Source organism: Rhineura floridana, chromosome 9 (genome assembly GCF_030035675.1).
Source record: "Rhineura floridana isolate rRhiFlo1 chromosome 9, rRhiFlo1.hap2, whole genome shotgun sequence".
Classification (NCBI taxonomy): Eukaryota; Metazoa; Chordata; class Lepidosauria; order Squamata; family Rhineuridae; genus Rhineura; species Rhineura floridana.
In genome coordinates, this window is record NC_084488.1 from 4,243,073 (window position 1) to 4,261,638 (window position 18,566).

At 44.2% G+C, this 18,566-nt stretch overlaps 1 protein-coding gene across 5 annotated transcripts in view; it reads left to right on the top strand.

The window, feature by feature from the left end:
- The first annotated feature begins 911 nt into the window (after positions 1-911).
- Positions 912-18,566, top strand: part of OTOP1 (otopetrin 1) — a 47,687-nt gene continuing 30,032 nt past the window's right edge. The window contains exons 1-2 of one of the 5 annotated variants that reach the window (XM_061583984.1): positions 912-1,088; positions 2,399-2,754. In XM_061583984.1, coding sequence (XP_061439968.1) covers positions 2,619-2,754 — 136 coding nt within the window. In that variant the 5' untranslated portion in view covers positions 912-1,088; positions 2,399-2,618. Of the gene's footprint in view, positions 1,089-2,398; positions 2,755-4,322; positions 4,370-17,855; positions 17,918-18,053; positions 18,123-18,566 lie in introns of those variants that run through there. The other 4 variants (XM_061583986.1, XM_061583987.1, XM_061583985.1 and 1 more) reach the window with 4 other exon arrangements.

Below are 18,566 nucleotides of genomic sequence, written 5' to 3' on the forward strand. Positions count from 1 at the left end.
ACATGTATCAGTTCTTGGAATAAGTTATATGACTTAAAACTTCATTATATACAATTGCTAGATATGTTCTTTCATTTACAGTCAGGTGTTCTACTTTATTTTTACACTTCTAAAATATATCACTGTATACAAATCACTCTTATAAACGTTTTTCAAATGGATAGATCTGTCAAATCAATGCAGAATTTATTGGTAAAATGTTTGTTTTCAGTGTCATTTATGACAGCCAGGGCCGTCAAATTCAAGTGGATTGGAGGAACATGCTGCTTAATCAGCAGAAGTTCAGGCAGTGTTCCCTTAACAATTCACTATCACAATCTGCATCTATTCCATGCTAAATGCTGGTTCTGTCTCAGTTTTGAAACATTAGATTTTTTTCTTCTTTCATGAAATATGAAGTAGATGGGTACAACATATGTCACTTCAGTTCATTACTACTTGTGGAAGAGAATCCTGTGGTTAACAAAATGTGCTATACCACGTCAAACATATCTATGCAGAACTGAGCTTTCAAATATTGTGTAATAATGAAATTATAATGTCATGTTGATCTTGTAACAATTGAAGCAAAATTCTTACGTTTAAGAGATTAACCTGAATAACAAAGGCATATACTTAGCAATCATCTGGATTATAGGTTGCAAGAGGGATTAAGGTGTACTATGCAAATGATGCTTCAGGGTTATTTTGAAGGGGGTCAGTTTGGAGTGTTTTAACCACATCACCCAAATTATGTGAAGCCTATAGGTAAGAGCTGGGTTATAAAAAACTTAACAAATGACTTAGCATAGTCACTATGAGAGAAAAAAAATGCCGTTGCCAGTTGGGGTTGATGAATATCTAATGAAGGAATGTTAGACTCAATAATCCATTACAAGCCCCCTGTTTCTTTATTTGTTGAACAGAGTGGTTCTATCATCCCGCTGGTGGTCACTTATATATACACAGTTATGCCAGTGTAATGTAATTGGGATCCTCCGAAAAGGAATGTGAAGAAAATCACAGCAGAACAAATCTGAGAGACAACAGTACCATTGCCAGCCTCTCCCTTCGCATGGCAGCACCATTGGCACACAGCAGCCACACAGGTATACTGATCGTGGCATCCCATAAACTATGTAGGGACAGCCAGTCCATACACGGCAGTGGGAGAAATGCCTCCATTCTGTCACTTCACCACACACACAGCCCACCAGACACAAGGTTTGCTACAATATCCTCTGAGAGTGCCTCTAGGCTGTTAGTATTTTGTGTGTATGTGTTGGCTTCAAGTACATACCAGGAAATTTAGGTTTGTGCAAGTAAAATAGATTAAATATTCTGATGCCCTACTAGAAAAAAACAGCTTTAAAAACAAATGCTGTTTTGTGGTTAGGAAAGTAATGGAGATATGTATTGAAAGGGGTAGAATGAACAAATGATTAAAGAACATGTATGAACACCTCACAAGCAAATCAGAATGAATTGTCGTTGTATAATCCCACAAAGAAATCAGAATGGATGTTCAATAAAGACTGGGTATAGTGTAACCTCCACATAAACTTTGTGCAATCAAATCAGGATGAATGCTCAGTAAACAGGTCACCTGGAGGAGCCCTGAATGAATTATCATGATGTAGGTAGGAAGAACACTAACTGAATGCTTCTAGAAATCCCTCTATTCATAGATTCAAATTACCTTATGCTACTCACACACAAGTGGCTGTTAATCACCCTTTTTAACTGAACAAGGCAAAAGGAAAAAAGGATGGTTTCCACAGCAGATTCACCTAGATAATACTCTTGGGAGGAGACATACGTGAGACTGGAGGTGGAGGTGCACTGGGTGAGGAGCCTTTTGACCATGCTGAAAAAGGGGAAATCCTGTGCTCTGGAGCATCCTCCTATTCAAAGGCCAGCATAAATGAGCACGATGTGCATGTATTCATCCAGTTACTAGGAAACTACAGTTACGTTGAAAGTACTAATTAAACAGTGGCAGAGATGCGGTGAGTTCTGATGAACTCTGATGAGGTTGCCAATCTCTCAGCTGGGTTTCTTTGGCTATGAAGGCTGCATAACAGACAGTTGTGCAACAGGGAGAGTTTACCCCATTGTTCCATCCCCATGGTTTGTACAGTTTCACAAATACGTAACTGTCAAGCAACTTGCAAAAATACAGTCTACAATAAAACAGGTTGGCATGGATGTAGAGGAACAGTTGGAATTGCATTGGCCACTGCTATGGGTCTCACTTGTCGTTTGCAAAGCATCCTTGCTGCTGTTCCTGCTACAGGACCGCCAGTGGAAGCAGAGTGTGTGTGTGTAAGAGAATACTCACTTAGATGTTATTGCAATGCTTTTCAGCGTCCCTCAACTGGGTAGTCACTCAGACAGTACTTTTATCTTTCCCTGTTAGGCTTGCTGTGGAACTCGGTGTGCAATGTCTGGTCTATTCCATGTGGACAACCTGTGATCCTGTAAGACAAAAGTGCTCATGCATGTTTGGGGAGTGACAACAATGTTTGGTTTTCAGCAGCAGAGAGCTTACCTGCATGTGAGGGAGCATGCCTACCAGCTATTGTGGAAAATTGTTTCTCCGATAGTTTAGCCAAGGCACAGTTTTCACATATGGCAAGATGGAGGAAGACACAGGAAACATTTGTAGACCTTATACTTCTAGCATATGTGTGGGGTGCCTTGTCCTTTCATCCCCACTTGCAGGAGCGGAGCGGGCATTGTGTCAAATGTCAGGAATCCTGCAGCAGAGCACCTGTAAGAGTTCAAGGGATGGGGTACAAGTGTTAGCAATGTGGTCTCCTTAATTTCCTCAGAACCCAGGTGCTTGGGCAAAGTGCCCTTTCTCTATAATTCCTACCACAAACGTGTGCACAACATGATGCCAGCAAACTGTAGTCACATGCTGCTATTATCTGAGTTATGTTCCACCTGCTGGTGGTTTATGCAGATGTTGCCATGCAGTGATTGGATGCAGGCACTGGCTGATTCAGTGCTCCACCATGACAGAGTTCGCAAACGGTTTTTGCTCTCCGTTGGGTTCATTTTTTTTTTACTTAAACCATATCTGAGCTTGGTGTAACATTGTGCTGGCATCAGAAGTGGAACAGGGGTCTGAGGTAATATAAGATAAATGATTTGTTATGTGTCTGTTCTAATCCATTGCACCCCAATCAGCATCCTGTTTTTGTCCCTCTGCTAATGGAATTGTGCCTTTGGTGCAGATATGCCAGCATAGAGTTCCACCAGTTTGTCCATGACATTGGCTGGCAGATCTTCAGGATTTCTTGGAGTGCAGGATTGCACCTTAATCATTTTCTGCCATTTCTTCAGTTCTATAGTATATTTTTAGATGAATATTTGATGTTTGCATTAACAGTAGATTGATATCATGGCATTATGGTGCTACAGTTGCCCTTTAGTGTCTTCCTTAAAACTCTCAAGGTAGTTTTCACAGCTTCAGGGCACTGAACTGATGTGTTCAGTGAGCATTCTGTTCCATCCCCATTATTTCTTCTGTGAGTAAAGCCAGCTTAGATAATGTGTGAAATTAGGACCCCCCATCAAAAAATTGCTTTATTTTGCATGTACATTGATACTTAGTTTAAAAAATATCAGTAGTGTTAGAAATATTGAAGGGAAAAGGGTTTTTCTCACGCTTTATAAGATGATCTAACTTAAAGTCAGCTTTACTTACCTGATGCAGCATCCAATATCAATTAGTAGGTAAGAGCAATGGATATAACCTATAAATCCGAGTGGCTAATATATGGCCTGTATCAAGACCTCCAGAAAGGTTTCTGCCCCCCAAAACTCTCCCCACTGATCTTTTTCTAAAAAAAATGAGTGCTCCCCTAAGCCCCCTACTATAATGCCATGATTCCATGGGGTTCCTTTGATTTTATGGGATATTCCTTGGGGGGGGGTTGCCCTAAAGTTGTAAGTGACAGCACCACTATGTCTGGTGAGCTGTTTGCTGCTTCCTTCTTAAACAGCTCTTTCAGCGGTATTCAGAAGCATTCCTTTGAAGTGCTTCCTATTCCTGATCATAAGAACATAAGAAGAGGCTGCTGGATCAGGCCAGTGGCCCATCTAGTCCAGCATCCTGTTCTCACAGTGGCCAACCGGGTGCCTGGGGAAAGCCCGCAAGCAGGACCCGAGTGCAAGAACACTCTCCCCTCCTGAGGCTTCCGGCAACTGGTTTTCAGAAGCATGCTGCCTCTGACTAGGGTGGCAGAGCACAGCCATCATGGCTAGTAGCCATTGATAGCCCTGTCCTCCATGAATTTGTCTAATCTTCTTTTAAAGCCATCCAAGCTGGTGGCCATTACTGCGTCTTGTGGGATCCTTGGAAAGGGGGAGAGTAGAGCATGTAAGTATATGTGTTTGACAGTATGTATATGTGAGTGTATGGCTGCATGTGTGTGAGAGGGGGCTGTGTTCCTGATGTGTATATTATCTCTTTAGTACATTTATATCCCAACTTTCCTCCAAGATTAAGGTGGCATATGTGGTTCTTCTCCCATTTTATCCTCATAACAACCCTATAGGTAGGTTAGGCTGCAAGGGACCCAGTGAGCTTCATGGGTGAGTGGGGATTTTGGCACAGTGGGGAGGAGAGCCTGGCTGGGAGTCCAGAGTCTGTGAGTTCAAATCCCCGCTCGTGTCTCCTGGGTGTCAAGGGCCAGCTAAAGATCACCCCCATGTGCCCTGCCACCTGTGCAGCCGTGGGCAAGCTGCATAGTCCCAAGGAGCCCAGTTGCCCCCCAGCTGGCAGTTGCGGACCAGGAAGGGGCTGGCTTGTGCAGCTGTGGCAAGCTGAGCAGGCCCTAGCCGGCTGGGGAGGACTAGTCTCAGAGGGAGGCAATGGGGAACCCCCTCTGAATACTGCATACCATGAAATCCCTATTCATAGGGTAGCCATAAGTCGGGATCGACTTGAAGGCAGTCCATTTCCATTCCAGTTCCTAGTCCAATCTTTTTCAGAATGTATATGTGTGGTCTGTGTGGTTTTGTGTATGTGTAAGTATGTTGAAGTCTTTTCTTTGGTGATGTTTTAAAGTGTTTTTAGTGTTTTTGTTTACTGCCCTAGGCTCCTACTGGGAGAAAGGGTGGGATATAAATCAAATAAATAAATAAATGTATGCATATATGCCCACCATTGACATGTGGCCCTTGGAGGGGTGGATGACCACTAGTGCAGCCCTTGGACCAAAAAAGGTTAGTCATTCCTGCTTTAAATAGATGAACAATGTGGATAGGATTGACACCTTTAAAATAGATGCTTTATTGCACAAAAATAAGACACAACAATGGGAAGCACAATATTACTTCCTTATTAGAAGATTGCATCATATTGCCAGAAAAGGTATTTCACAAACATCAGCCTGTGCTTATTAAGTTGTTAATAAGCCAAAGGGGAAAATGTTTCAATCACATATGTATATCTCAGAATTTTTCCTCTGGCTATTGAATGAAAGTAGTTGTTTTTGCTTAGTCATTTCCTGGATTGGGGAGGATTTTGCTACATCTCAAAATGAGCCAGCATTTTATCCGTGCTATCCTTCCACCATACTAACAAGATATTTTGGTAAATTCACAATCTTTCTCTGTGTTTTCATCTTGGAAGTCACACATTTCTTAATTAAGTAGGGAGTCAGAATGCTTGGGAGCCCTTGCTTCAAAAAGACCATTATGATGTATTTTGCATCCTTCCTCCTTGAAAATGGGCATGGCAATTGATCTAATTATGGGTTATATCTGTGGTGGATAGTTTGTAACCTTTTTGAATTGACTCCAACTTCCTGAAGAAGAACTTCTTCCCATCCCTCCTGTCTTGGAGTACATGATATTCGATTCTAGCATCTATTTCCATTTTCTTCCATGATAGCATCCAGGTAATTATGCTCCACTATGTCAAAACCTTTCTTAGCATTCAAGAAGGCAAAAACAGAAGATTGCTGATTATTTTTAGAACTATCTATTAAATTATTTTCTCTTTTTATCTTTCATTTCAGTATTCTTCCTTTCACAAACTGTGCCTGAACGGCATGCATTATTTTGGGTGGAATTTTATGTAATCTTTATTTATTTACTTATTTATTTATTAAACTTGTATAATGCCCCATAGCCAAAGCTCTCTGGGCGGTTTACAATAACTAAAAACAAATACAATTTAAAATACATCTTTTAAAAACAATTTAAAACACAATTTGAACATTTAAAACAATATAGAACACATGCTAAAATGCCTGGGAGAAGGGGAAAGTCTTGACCTGGCGCCGAAAAGATAACAGTGTTGGCGCCAGGCGCACCTCGTCAGACATATCATTCCATAATTTGGGGGCCACCAGTGAGAAGGCCCTCTCCCTTGTTGCCATTCTCCAAGCTTCCCTCGGAGTAGGCACCCAGAGGAGGGCCTTTGATCTTGAACGTAGTGTACAGGTAGGTTCGTATCGGGAGAGATGTTCCATCAGGTATTGTGGTCCCAAGCTATGTAGGTCAATACCAGCACCTTGAATCGAGCTCGGAAACATAAAGGCAGTCAGTGCAAGCGGGCCAGAATCGGTTTTATATGTTCGGACCGTCTGGTCCCTGTTACCAATCTGGCTGCTGCATTTTGCACAAGCTGCAGTTTCCGAACCATCTTCAATGGTAGCCCCACGTAGAATGCATTGCAGTAATCTAATTTAGAGGTTACCAGAGCATGGACAACTGAAGCCAGGTTATCCCTGCCCAGATAGGGATGTAGTTGGGCCACCAACCGAAGTTAGTAGAAGGCACTCCGTGCCACTGAGGCTACCTGAGCCTCAAGTGACAGATGATTCTAGGAGAACCCCCAAACTACGAACCTGCTCCTTCAGGGGGAGTGCAACCCCATCCAGGACAGGTCAGAAGAACCACCCACTAGCAGCATCTCAGTCTTGTCTGGAGTTTATTAGCCCTCATCCAGTCCATTGTCGCAGCCAATTGTCTCTACTGAAGAAGGCCTTTTCTGGTAGGAATATAACAGCAGACACACATATATCCTCACGATGGGAAAACTGTAAACCTTTCATACATGGGATATTTGTTATAATTTATTTATTCATTAAAATATTTATATACCACCATCTCATAAAACATTAGGGCGGTGATTTATCCCAATGGCAGTTTTTAAAGGAGAAAAAAAAATCAAGAAAAGAATACTAGAAAAATATATCATTATTTTACAGTCTTGATTTAATAATGCAAATGGGCAAAATATAATGGCTACCCTCTCTCAGTGTTAATGTTATTTTTGCAGTAGTCCATGACTCATGAACCCTGTTAATGCTTATTTCATTAATAACCCATTCCAAGGCTCCTACTCCTTCCATAAAAATCAAATAATATCCAGCAGTTATCCCATCCAATCCAGGGCTCTTACTTCTCTTTAATCCATCTATTACTTTCTTAAATCCATCCTGAGTAACCTTTCAGTTTAAGGTCTTTTTTATTTTCACTCTGTTTTACTGGAATCATTTCTAATGTTTCCAATTTGTTGTTGTGTTGGATTACTGGAAGTTATATACTTATTTTTTAAAATATCAAATTCAGTTATTTATTCTGATTTCACTTTAATCTTATCTGAAGTCCATATTGCTACCATCCCTATTTTATTCTCCACTGTCTTAACCCTTTCAGCCAATAATTTCTCCTCAAGCAAACTAATTACCTAGTGCAAAAAAAGTTTAGTGAATTCTATTGACTTCTGCATCTTCTGTTTCTAACACACCAAGTTGTTTCTTATATAAGCTAATTTCATCAGGTATATCTTTCCATTTATTCAATAAATCTCTTCTTAAATATATTTTTCTAGTATTCTTTTCTTGATCTCCCCCCCCTTAAAAACTGCCATTGAGATAAATCATCACCATAATGTTTTGTGAGGTGGTGGTATATAAATATTTTTATGAATAAATAAATTATAACAAATATCCCATGTAAAAAAGTTTTACAGTTTTCCCATAGTGAGGATATGTGTATCTGCTGTTATATTCCTTCCAAAAAATCATTATCTTCTTCCAGAGATGCCCTGGATGCCATGACAATAACTCGCCCAGTCTTAAAGTAGTGGTACTGAAAGCTACATCAGTAAATAGAAAAAAAGGCTATGCAGTGTAAAATCCTGGTTGTGTAAGCCAACTTGGCATGCATCACTGAATACTGGGTAGACAAGGGTGGGTGGGTTAACTTGTCTGCGTTATGCCCACCAGGATTTACAGTGCAGCAGCAGACTAGACCTGGTACGCAAAGAGGAGGAGTTGCTATGGTTTGTTGTTTTTCAGTCTTTCCAGGTGCCCTGTCTGGCAATCCTCTGATTTTGAGTGGTGTTTCCTTGTTGAGATATTGTTGGTGAACCATATGCCTTGTTGCCTAACAGTCTCCCTGTCTGGCATGACTCAGATAGTTGCAGTGGTATTGACCACCAGGCTTATTGTCTTGGGGGACATCAACAACTATGCCAAGGTCCCTTCATCTGGTGCAGGTTCCGATGCTATGTGCTCCATGTCAATCATGTCTTAGCTGGTATTTGACTCTTGACTGATTATACTCACAATTTGGTGTTTTGTTCTGAGCAAGAGAAAGGTGATGTGTCCGTGCTCTGTGGGTGGGGTGAGCTGGGATCACTCCTTTTTGATCAACGGATCACTACGTGGTTGGGTTTACAGAGCTCCAAAATGCTGCAGGGCTGGGCTGGTCCACTCCCTGAGATCACATGAATTCCTGATAACTTGGGGGGAGGGGTTATGTTGCCCTGTCTAGTGGTCCTGTCAAAGCCCTAGTTCATTTCTCTGGAATGGAGAAATGACCCTGGCAAAAGACACAATTGCTCCTAGATGCTTTCTTCACTTTCTGACTTGGACTTCACAATAATTTTAGAACCAATGCTGTATATTTTAAAACATATCATTTTAGAGGAAGGTGTTTTGAGTGTATAGTGGTAGATGTATACCAGGTATTTCTGGATGAGAAAGGTCATTGGGTTAGGTTTAATCAATAAATCAGTCGATCACTGTCTGAGCCTGTCTGCCTCAAAAAGGGATCATGTGCCAGGCCAAACCTGCCTGCTAATCCCCCAAATGTACAAAACTGACAAATGCTAGTCCAACCATTATGTCATAGTTTATGCTGTGAAAAAAGTGCTGGAACTGCATTCTCTTGCATTCCTGCTGTACTACCCCACTGCTGCTACGCTGGTGGAGGCTGCCTAGAGATTTGGGGTACAGTATCGTCAATACGCTGATGACATCCAGCTCTACTTCACCTTTCCATCAGATGACAGGGAGACTGCAGAAGTCCTGCAGAAATCAGGATGGATTGGATGTGGGCAAACAAACTGGTGTAATCCAGGCAAAACAGAACAGATGTTGATAAGTGCAATAGCACTTGAAAGTGTGCCTGGAGCTGGTGCTGCTCCTGCATATCCAGCAGACAATTGTGTGGACATGAGTGCTTTCTTCTTTAGGCTGATATGCTCCTTGAGCTCTGTCTTGGATACAGATCCGGCCACTCTCACCCATGTCTTGATAATATCCAGACTTCTTCTTCTTGTTGTTACGTGCCTCCAAGTCAACTGTGACTTACGGCGACCCTATGGATCAGTGACCTCCAAGAGCATCTGTCATGAACCACCCTGTTCACATCTTGTAAGTTCAGGTCTGTGGCTTCCTTTATGGAATCAATCCGTCTCTTGTTTGGCCTTCCTCTTTTTCTACTTCCTTCTGTTTTTCCCAGCATTATTGTCTTTTCTAATGAATCTTGTCTTCTCATTATGTGTCCAAAGTATGATAACCTCAGTTTCATCATTTTAGCTTCTAGTGACAGTTCTGGTTTAATTTGTTCTAACACCCAATTATTTGTCTTTTTCATAGTCCATGGTATGCGCAAAGCTCTCCTCCAGCACCACATTTCAAATGAGTTGATTTTTCTCTTATCCACCTTTTTCATTGTCCAACTTTCACATCCATACATAGAGATCAGGAATACCATGGTCTGAATGATCCTGACTTTGGTGTTCAGTGATACATCTTTGCATTTGAGGACCTTTTCTAGTTCTCTCACAGCTGCCCTCCCCAGTCCTAGCCTTCTTCTGATTTCTTGACTATTGTCTCCATTTTGGTTAATGACTGTGCCGAGGTATTGATAATTGACAAGTTCAATATCCTCATTGTCAACTGTAAAGTTACATAAATCTTCTGTTGTCATTACTTTAGTCTTTTTGACATTCAGCTGTAGTCCTGCTTTTGTGCTTTCCTCTTTAACTTTCATCAGCATTTGTTTCAAATCATTACTGGTTTCTGCTAGTAGTATGGTATCGTCTGCATATCTTAAATTATTGATATTTCTCCCTCCAATTTTCACACCTCCTTCTTCTTGGTCCAATCCTGCTTTCTGTATGATATGTTCTGTGTATAGATTAAATAAATAGGGTGATAAAATACACCCCTGTCTCACACCCTTTCCGATGTGGAACCAATCAGTTTCTCCATATGCTGTCCTTACAGTAGCCTCTTGTGCAGAGTATAGGTTGCGCATCAGGACAATCAGAGGCTGTGGCACCCCCATTTCTTTTAAAGCATTCCATAGTTTTTCATGATCTACACAGTCAAACACTTTGCTGTAATCTATAAAGCACAGGGTGATTTCCTTCTGAAATTCATTTGTCCGTTCCATTATCCAACGTATGTTTGCGATGTGATCTCTGGTGCCTCTTCCCTTTCTAACTCCAGCTTGGACATCTGGCATTTCTCACTCCATATACGGCAAGAGCCTTTGTTGTAGAATCTTGAGCATCACTTTACTTGCATGGGATATTAAGGCACTAGTTCGATAATTACTGCATTCCCTGGGATCCCCTTTCTTTGGAATTGGGATGCATATGGAATACATCCAGTCTGTGTGCCATTGTTTAGTTTTCCATATTTCTTGACAGATTTTAGTCAAAATTTGGACTGATTCAGTCTCAGTAGCTTGTAGCAACTCTACTGGTATGCCATCTATTCCTGGTGATTTGTTTCTTCCAATCACCTCGCATTCTAAAATTTCTGGTTCTTCATCATACGGTTCCTCCGTGAATGAATCTGTCATCCGGGCATCTCTTTTATAGAGTCCTTCAGTGTATTGCTTCCATCTTCCTTTTATTTCATCTCGGTCAGTCAGTGTGTTCCCCTGTTGATTATTCAACATCCCTACTCTTGGTTTAAATCTCCCTTTCATTTTTCTAATCTTTTGGAACAGGGGTCTTGTTCTATTCTACCCTTTTTGTTGTCCTCTTCTATTTCTATACAGTATCTATTGTAATAGTTCTCTTTGTCCCTACGCACTAGTCGTTGTATTGTTGCATATAGGGTTCAGACTGTGTTTCTATCTCTCTTTAACCATTTTAAGAGTTTCTTCAGTCATCTATTGAGGTCTTAATATCCAGACTAGATTTCTGTAATGTATTCTACATAGAGCTACTACCTTTGAAGCTGATTTAAAGTGTGGCTGCTACAATGTTGTCCTATTGATCACATCACCCATCTTCATTGGCTTTCTACCAGTGCTTGAATTACAGGAAGCATCTTGGAATCACCTCATAAAAACCCCTCACCGACTGCCTTCCTTCAGCCTAGCTGGTGGGTTTTCTAGAAGTTAGCTACAGTCGGAAACAGGATGCAGATCTGTCTCAGCAGGGCTCATCTTAGGCTTTAGATCGGGCTGGATTCCGCCTATAACGTGAAGAAGGCGTTGAACCCCCTATTTCCAAACCTTTGTGCTTAGCCCCGACCTACCTGTTGTCTAGATACATACATTCTAACACATAGTGAGAACACATTCAGGATGTAAAGGGGTTTCCATAGTACTTCGGAGGCTAAAGCTTGGAGGTGTCTGGCCCATTAGAGATGGAGGGCTTTACCTCCCGAGTTTCTGCTTCGTATCTTGTAGGGCTGGGGCGTTTGCGATCCTTTACAGCGCGCAAAGCCCCGGAGGCAGAGATGCTCTTCACCGCCAGCATACGCATGGCTGCCACCTCTGCCTTCAGAAACGCCGTGGCAGGCAAGAACGCGGGTTTGTAGACTCTGGGGCAACTGAGTCGCCCTTATCGCAGATTCCCATCAATCCAGTCACGACAGGACGCCCTCCGGCGAGCCAAGGGGGGCCGAGATAGACGGGAAACGGGTCTGGAGCCCAGCATCCGTGGCGACTGAAACCCGACCCCGTCCGGCACACCCAGTGACATCAGGACCACTTCCAGCCCCGAGGCCAGCACGCCTCCGTCGTGGCGGCGGGGTCTCAGGTGAAGAGAGCGCTTGGCGCAGCAGGGCAACGGCGGCAGTGCTTCCGTCGAGCGGACAGGAGAGGCGGCAGATCAGACCAACTGCAGAGAAAGGCTGAAGCGCCTCGCTCTGCCGGAGGGGATCCCGCCGCTGGTCGTGGAGAAGGGCGAAAGGCCCCGGCGGAGGAGCTGTGCTCGCTATTCCTGCTCCTGGGAGCGGGGACAGGCGCGCTGTGCCCAGCCACACGACTTGACGGGGCCTCCCCGCTCAGGGCCCCGTGCCTTCGCTTCCCCTTTGGGGAGAGCACCTCTCCGCCACCCCGGACATGGTCGTCGAAGGGAAGGCGGGCGGCCCCTCCAAATCCACCCAGAAGGGCAAGAAGAGCCGCGCCGAGGAAAGCACCGGCGAGCAGGACGGGTGGGAGCTGGAGAAGCCGGCCGAGGGGGCCCCACCCTCGCCGGGGCGGTCCAAAGGCGGCGGCGGCGGCAGCGGCCGCTTGGCTCTGCTCGGGGGTCGAGGCTACCCGCAAAAAAACGCCGAGATCCTGAGCAGCCAGTACGGCTTGCATCTCTTCCTGGCCGGGCTGGTGCTGATGTTCGCCTGGGCGGTGCACGCCAAGGGGGTCGCCAAGAGCGCCGTCCTCTCCTACCTCACCACCCTCATGCTCCTCCAGCTCCTCTGGATGGCCTGGTACATCTGCCGCCGTTACGCGCAACAGAGGCTCATCCAGGACAAGGACACCCACGCCGGAGCGCGTTGGCTCAAGTGTGAGTGCGGGACCTCCCGGGAGGGCGCGGGAGGAGGACAGAAGCCCAGGTCGCCCCGAATGTCCGGTCTCTGGGTACGGCGCGGGTCTGCCTGCTCCTGCCCTCGCAGGGAAAGCCCCATAGCCAGTGAATGGAATGGGCGTTTCTGGTCGTCTGGGCAAGCCTCTGCAGCAGTCAGTGGCCTTTAGGGGCTAGGGAGGTTGCAGAGGATTAGACACCTGCGCTGCCCAGTATTTCACTGGCAGAGTTATCCTACCGTCTGAACACTTTCAGATGAAGTGAATGGGACTTTAAACAGTATTTAACCCTCAGTTGGACTTATTTCCTAGTAAGGCTGTTATCCCATCTGGGAGGGAGACAAGGGTAGAGAAATGATTGTATATGCCCCAGATGACAGATGGTGTGGGATGCCAGCTTATTTGTTTTGTTCCCTTTGCTGGAGGGTGGGTATATCTAGGGTGGATTGTATTGTGGTCTAATTGCTGTGTATTGATGTCTGCATAGCCTGGTATATTGATTTTTTAAAAATTCTAGCAGTGTTTCTACATATATGATGTGTCTTAGAGGGAAAATATGGAGTATTTGGAGGGACTGTTGTGCAATCTATCCAGTGATCGAGGGGACAGCTAGGCATGGTAGAAGATGTTGGAGGAGTGCTTGCACCTGACATTCCTCTCTAAGGTCTCCCCTACACTCAATACTAATGGAAGCTCTATCATTGTCCCCAACAGTCTAGTGGTTTTACATCAGGTAGGGCCATAATAAAACTATACTGAACCATGATTTGTTCATGGATGAATGGGCCAACCTGGCATATTTCACTGAGACCTGGGTACGGGAGCTGGGCAGCCCAGATCTGATACAGATCTGCCCACCTGGGTATTCGGTACAACATCAGCCCAGACTGGAGGGGTGGGGGGGACGTGTTGCTGTAGTCCATGCTGTAGTTCACTCTCTATCACCCGGAAACCCCTCTCTCTTGGAGCGGGACTGGGAGGCCTGCATCTGATGTTGGGCCAAAGAGACAGATTAGGGATGCTGTTGGTGTACTATCCACCCTGCTGCTCAATAGCCTCCCTGGCTGAGTTGGCTGAGGTTGGCTCAGGTGTGGTGTTGGAGGAACCCAGAATGGTGCTGAGGCTGTCTCAGATCCAGCCTGGGAGTTCATGGCCTCCATGACAACTATGGGTCTGTCTCAAAAGGTCATCAGTACAACACACAGATCAGGGCATACCCTCGATCTAGTTTTCACTCCATGTGAGGAGGGTGGTGGTCCGGAAATTGGTGGGATGGTACTGTCATGGTCAGACCACTTTCTGGTGCGATTTGGTCTTGCAGCGGAAATTCTCCCCTGCAGGGGTGGGGCACCAGTTAAGATGGAATCCGATAGATTCCTGAATGCTCTGAGGGATTTTCCAGTGGATAGAGCAGTTGATCCTGTTGAGGCCCTAGTCTCACTATGGAATAATGAGACTCATAGGGCCATTGCTATGATCGCTCCAAAGAGCCCTTCCCGGTGCCATGGAGCCAGCTTTGCTGTGTGGTATACTGAGGAGCTGCAGTTAATGAAACGGACCGGGTGAGGTCTAAAGCTTAAGTGGCATAGATCTCATTCTGGACCAGACTGAGCATGTGTTCAAACTCACAGTTGGGCCTCCTATATATGGAGGTAAGGGCAGCAAAGAGATCCTACTTTGCTGCCTCCATTGCATCCTACAAGCACGCTGCTGAGTTGTTCTGTGTGGTCTGGAGTTTGGTCACTCCTGACCAAGGGGATAGACCTATGAAGCATACAGTGTCCAGCTGTAACTGGCTGGCTAAACAGTTTTAGGGACAAAGCTCCATAGTGATTTAGATGCTACCGTTGCAACAGTGCCAGCCTAGGTGTCCAATGCAACATCAAACCCAGTGTTGTGGGATCAGTTCCAGTTAATGGAGCCTGATTATGTGGACAAGATGCTTGCAGTGATGTCCCTGACCACTGCTATGTAAATCTGTATATTTTAGCAGAGATTGTCAACGGTCTGAGATGCGTGTGTGCGTTTGTGCGTTTACCTAAGTGGCAGGCTTTTACCCTGCATTGAGATCACTGAGACTTAAGACTTAGTAAAATAAGAAAAACTACTTTATTTATAGAAATACATAGTAGACAGGAAAGGCATACTAGTTCTAACTAACTAACTAAGTTGGAGGTGCAACACCCAAATTTGGGAGTTGCCCTCATGGCTCAGGAGGGAGAGAGAAGAGACAAAGGTGTCTCCTCTCTCTCTCGGACAGTCGAAGAAGAGAGAGAGGGAGGGGCAGATAAGCTTCCCTAAGCAGATGGAAGTCAGTCAGTCAGAACATCACAGGTAAAGGTAATCAAGCCTATTCATCTTGAGGACCCTCACTCTATCTCCCTTCTGGAACATGAACAAAAGAACAAAACAAGAGTTGCACTTGCCCCACTTCCAATGCCCCTTCTCAACGAGTGTTTGGTTCAGCCCACAAGATTCATCTTGTCTCGCAGCTTGCAATGTCTGACTTTGCCGAACGCCTTTGTGAGAGCGTCTGCAGTCATGTCTTTTGTTGGACAATACTCCATCTTGAGTAGTCCTCTGTGGTGGGTATCTCTAATAAAATGGTGCTTCACGTCTATGGTTCGTGAACTCACCCCTTCTGACTCCATGAGTCTGATGAATCCTTAATTGCTTCTCAGTCCTCCTTGGTTGGAGAGCTGGTTTTTCTGCACAAGTATCCTACTGTTACCACCACATCTGGCCTGGTAATGGTACTGATATACAGATGTTTTCTGATGGCTTGTCTTGTATCTCTCAACGTTTCCATTAGCATCAGGATTTTTCTTGAATGTCCTCTTGTAGCCGATAGCTTTCCTTTCTTGAGGAAGCTTGGTCAGTGTCCAAGTTTTACTTTTGTGTAGCACTTCCAGCTCTTCCTTGGCTGCCTGCCTTCATCTGTCAGCTTCAGCTTTGGGTAAGGCTTCAATCTCTTCCCAGGTCTCTGGTTCTGGAGGTTCATCTCTCACGAGGTAAGCAAGTCTGTCTGGGTGCTGGTGCTTCAGCTGCCCCTTCTGGCTCTGTTGTCTCTTTTGGCTCAGACTTCTCACCTTCCTCTGCAGGTGTATCATTATTATACCTTCTGTGGTGGAAGAATAACTCAGCTTCTTCTTCCATTTTGCTGTCATCTGTTTGGTATGGCGCCCCTTCTGGTCGGTGTGTGCGCTTTCCTTCATCATAGTGGACAGCTCTGTACACCCCAACTTCACCAGTTTTGGGATCTATTGCTTGGTATCCCTTCGACGTTGAAGAATATCCAGTGAATATTACTTCCTAGGCAGCGTTGTCTTGACCTCTTTTGTTTCGGGATGTGCACAAAGGCCTTGCATCTGAGTACACGAACGTGAGACACGCTTGGTGTCCTATCATGCCATAGTTCAAATGGTGTTTTGCTGGTTGCAGATGCACGGTGGCAGTAACCGCTGCTTCTCTCCAGTGCTTTTGTGGTAACTGTGCATCTTCCAACAAGGAACAAATCATCTGTCCAAGAGTCCAGTTCATGTGTCCCGCAACCCCATTTTGTTCTGGGTTGTAGACAACTGTAGTCTGGTGCTCTATGCCTTGGAGAAAGTCTGGCATAGCCCTGGGCACATATTCTCCTCCATTGTTTTAACTTTTAAGCACCTGTTGGAAACCTTTCTGTTCCCCCAGGCTTTTGCAGGCAATTAAGAACATGCTTTTTGTGGCAACAGTTGACCTTTGTTCTTACTGTATTTTTAATGTTTTTTATTCTGTGGTTGTTGTTGTGTTAAACATGTTGTAAACTGCTTTGATGTTTTCAACAAAATAGCAGTATACAAGTATTTTTATAAATAAATAATAAATAAATCTTATACACATTTAATTCTGGATATATATGACAGGATCAGTCTGCACGTGTGCTTAGGATTGCAGCCCAAGAGCTCCATCCAAGTCCAAATGAAGGCAGTTGGGGGCCCTGGTATAGTTCCCAAAATAATCCCCCCTTTCCCCAGAAAGAAATGCATGAAATATGGGACCACAAAATAAGTCTCGTGGCATCTTTAACCGATTTATTATGGCACTCAATTTCGTGGACCACAAAAAATACTCTGAGCTTGTAGAGTTTCACAACTCTCAGCAAAAAAAAAATTACCAACAAAAAAGAAGAGATTGGGCACTTTCACATTTTAAATTCACATAACTCATTTATTGCTTTTGCTCACTTCCTGCCTTGGGCCAGTCACCATTTCTGAGCCTTGCCTATCTCACATAGCTGTTGTGAACATATAGAACAGGGATGGGGAGCCTTTTTAACAGTCTGCCCCCACCCCACAGGCTAACTTTGCCAGGTGGGTAGGACAAGCTACCTGCCAATAACATTACTTCATTATTTCATCACGATTGACAGGCAGGTTGTCCTGGCCACTTGCCAAAATCCTTTGCGCAGGGCTCCCATGGATGAGAACCACAGTCCAAGGGCGTTGCTAGCCCTATGCTTGGCAAGCCTCCCATGCTTCTCCTTTCTACCCTTGATGTTGGAGGTGGAAAGGAACTACCTAGGGTGGCTTTAAAGAGCAGTGCATTGAATGGAAACTGCTTCCCCTTCCTTGAGCAGCGCCAACTCCTACCTCCCCTTACTCCAACAAAGTAACTGGGAGTCCACTTTAAGCTCCTAATTGTCCATTTGGAGCCCTGCCCTTGCATGCCCCGCACACCTGATGTAATGTATGATGTCAGGTGTAGAGCAGGTAGGTGTGGCTTCCCCCAGATGGCCTTGCGGTCCAAATGGGGAGGCCTGAAAGGCCAAGTTTGTTCGCAAGGTGGAGGTTCCCCACCCATGATACAGAAGGAGGTATAAAATGACTGTAAAAGAATGCTTATATCATAAGCATTACATGTTGGCTCTTTAACCAGGGTGATGATTATTTGTACTATAATGGGTCATGTTTTTCTCCCATCATCCTATGCAAATTAGTGCAGCTCCAAGGCTTCAACCAATCTTAATCTGGATAGATTATATTGCATGCTTCAGATGCATAGGTGTTGAATTGAGCCAGGTTAGTGTGCGTTGGGGATTGATTCCTAAGAAGAGTTATCTGAGGCCTGCAGTCACTGGGGGTGGGGGACTGTGGAAAGCAGAGTGATCTGCTTTCATTTAAAGCTAGTTTTGTTTTACTTTTTACTATATTACTTTTACAGATAAAATAGTAAGGAGAAGCATAGAGTCAGTATTTTTCCTAATGGCTCAGTAAAAAAATAAAAGCTGCTCCTACCTTTCAGTGATGTCTCCCAATTGCAAAACCACTGAGATGATTTTAAATATAGAATATGTTTATTTTATTCTTAATATTTAATTGTTTTAATATTATTATTTGATTGTGCAACCCTGTACCCATTTCCCTCAGAGTAAGCCCAATAAAACACAGAGACACCTGTGTCTGAGTGGACATGTATGCCATACTTACATTGTATGTAAGTTGACTATACAGTAAATTCTTAAT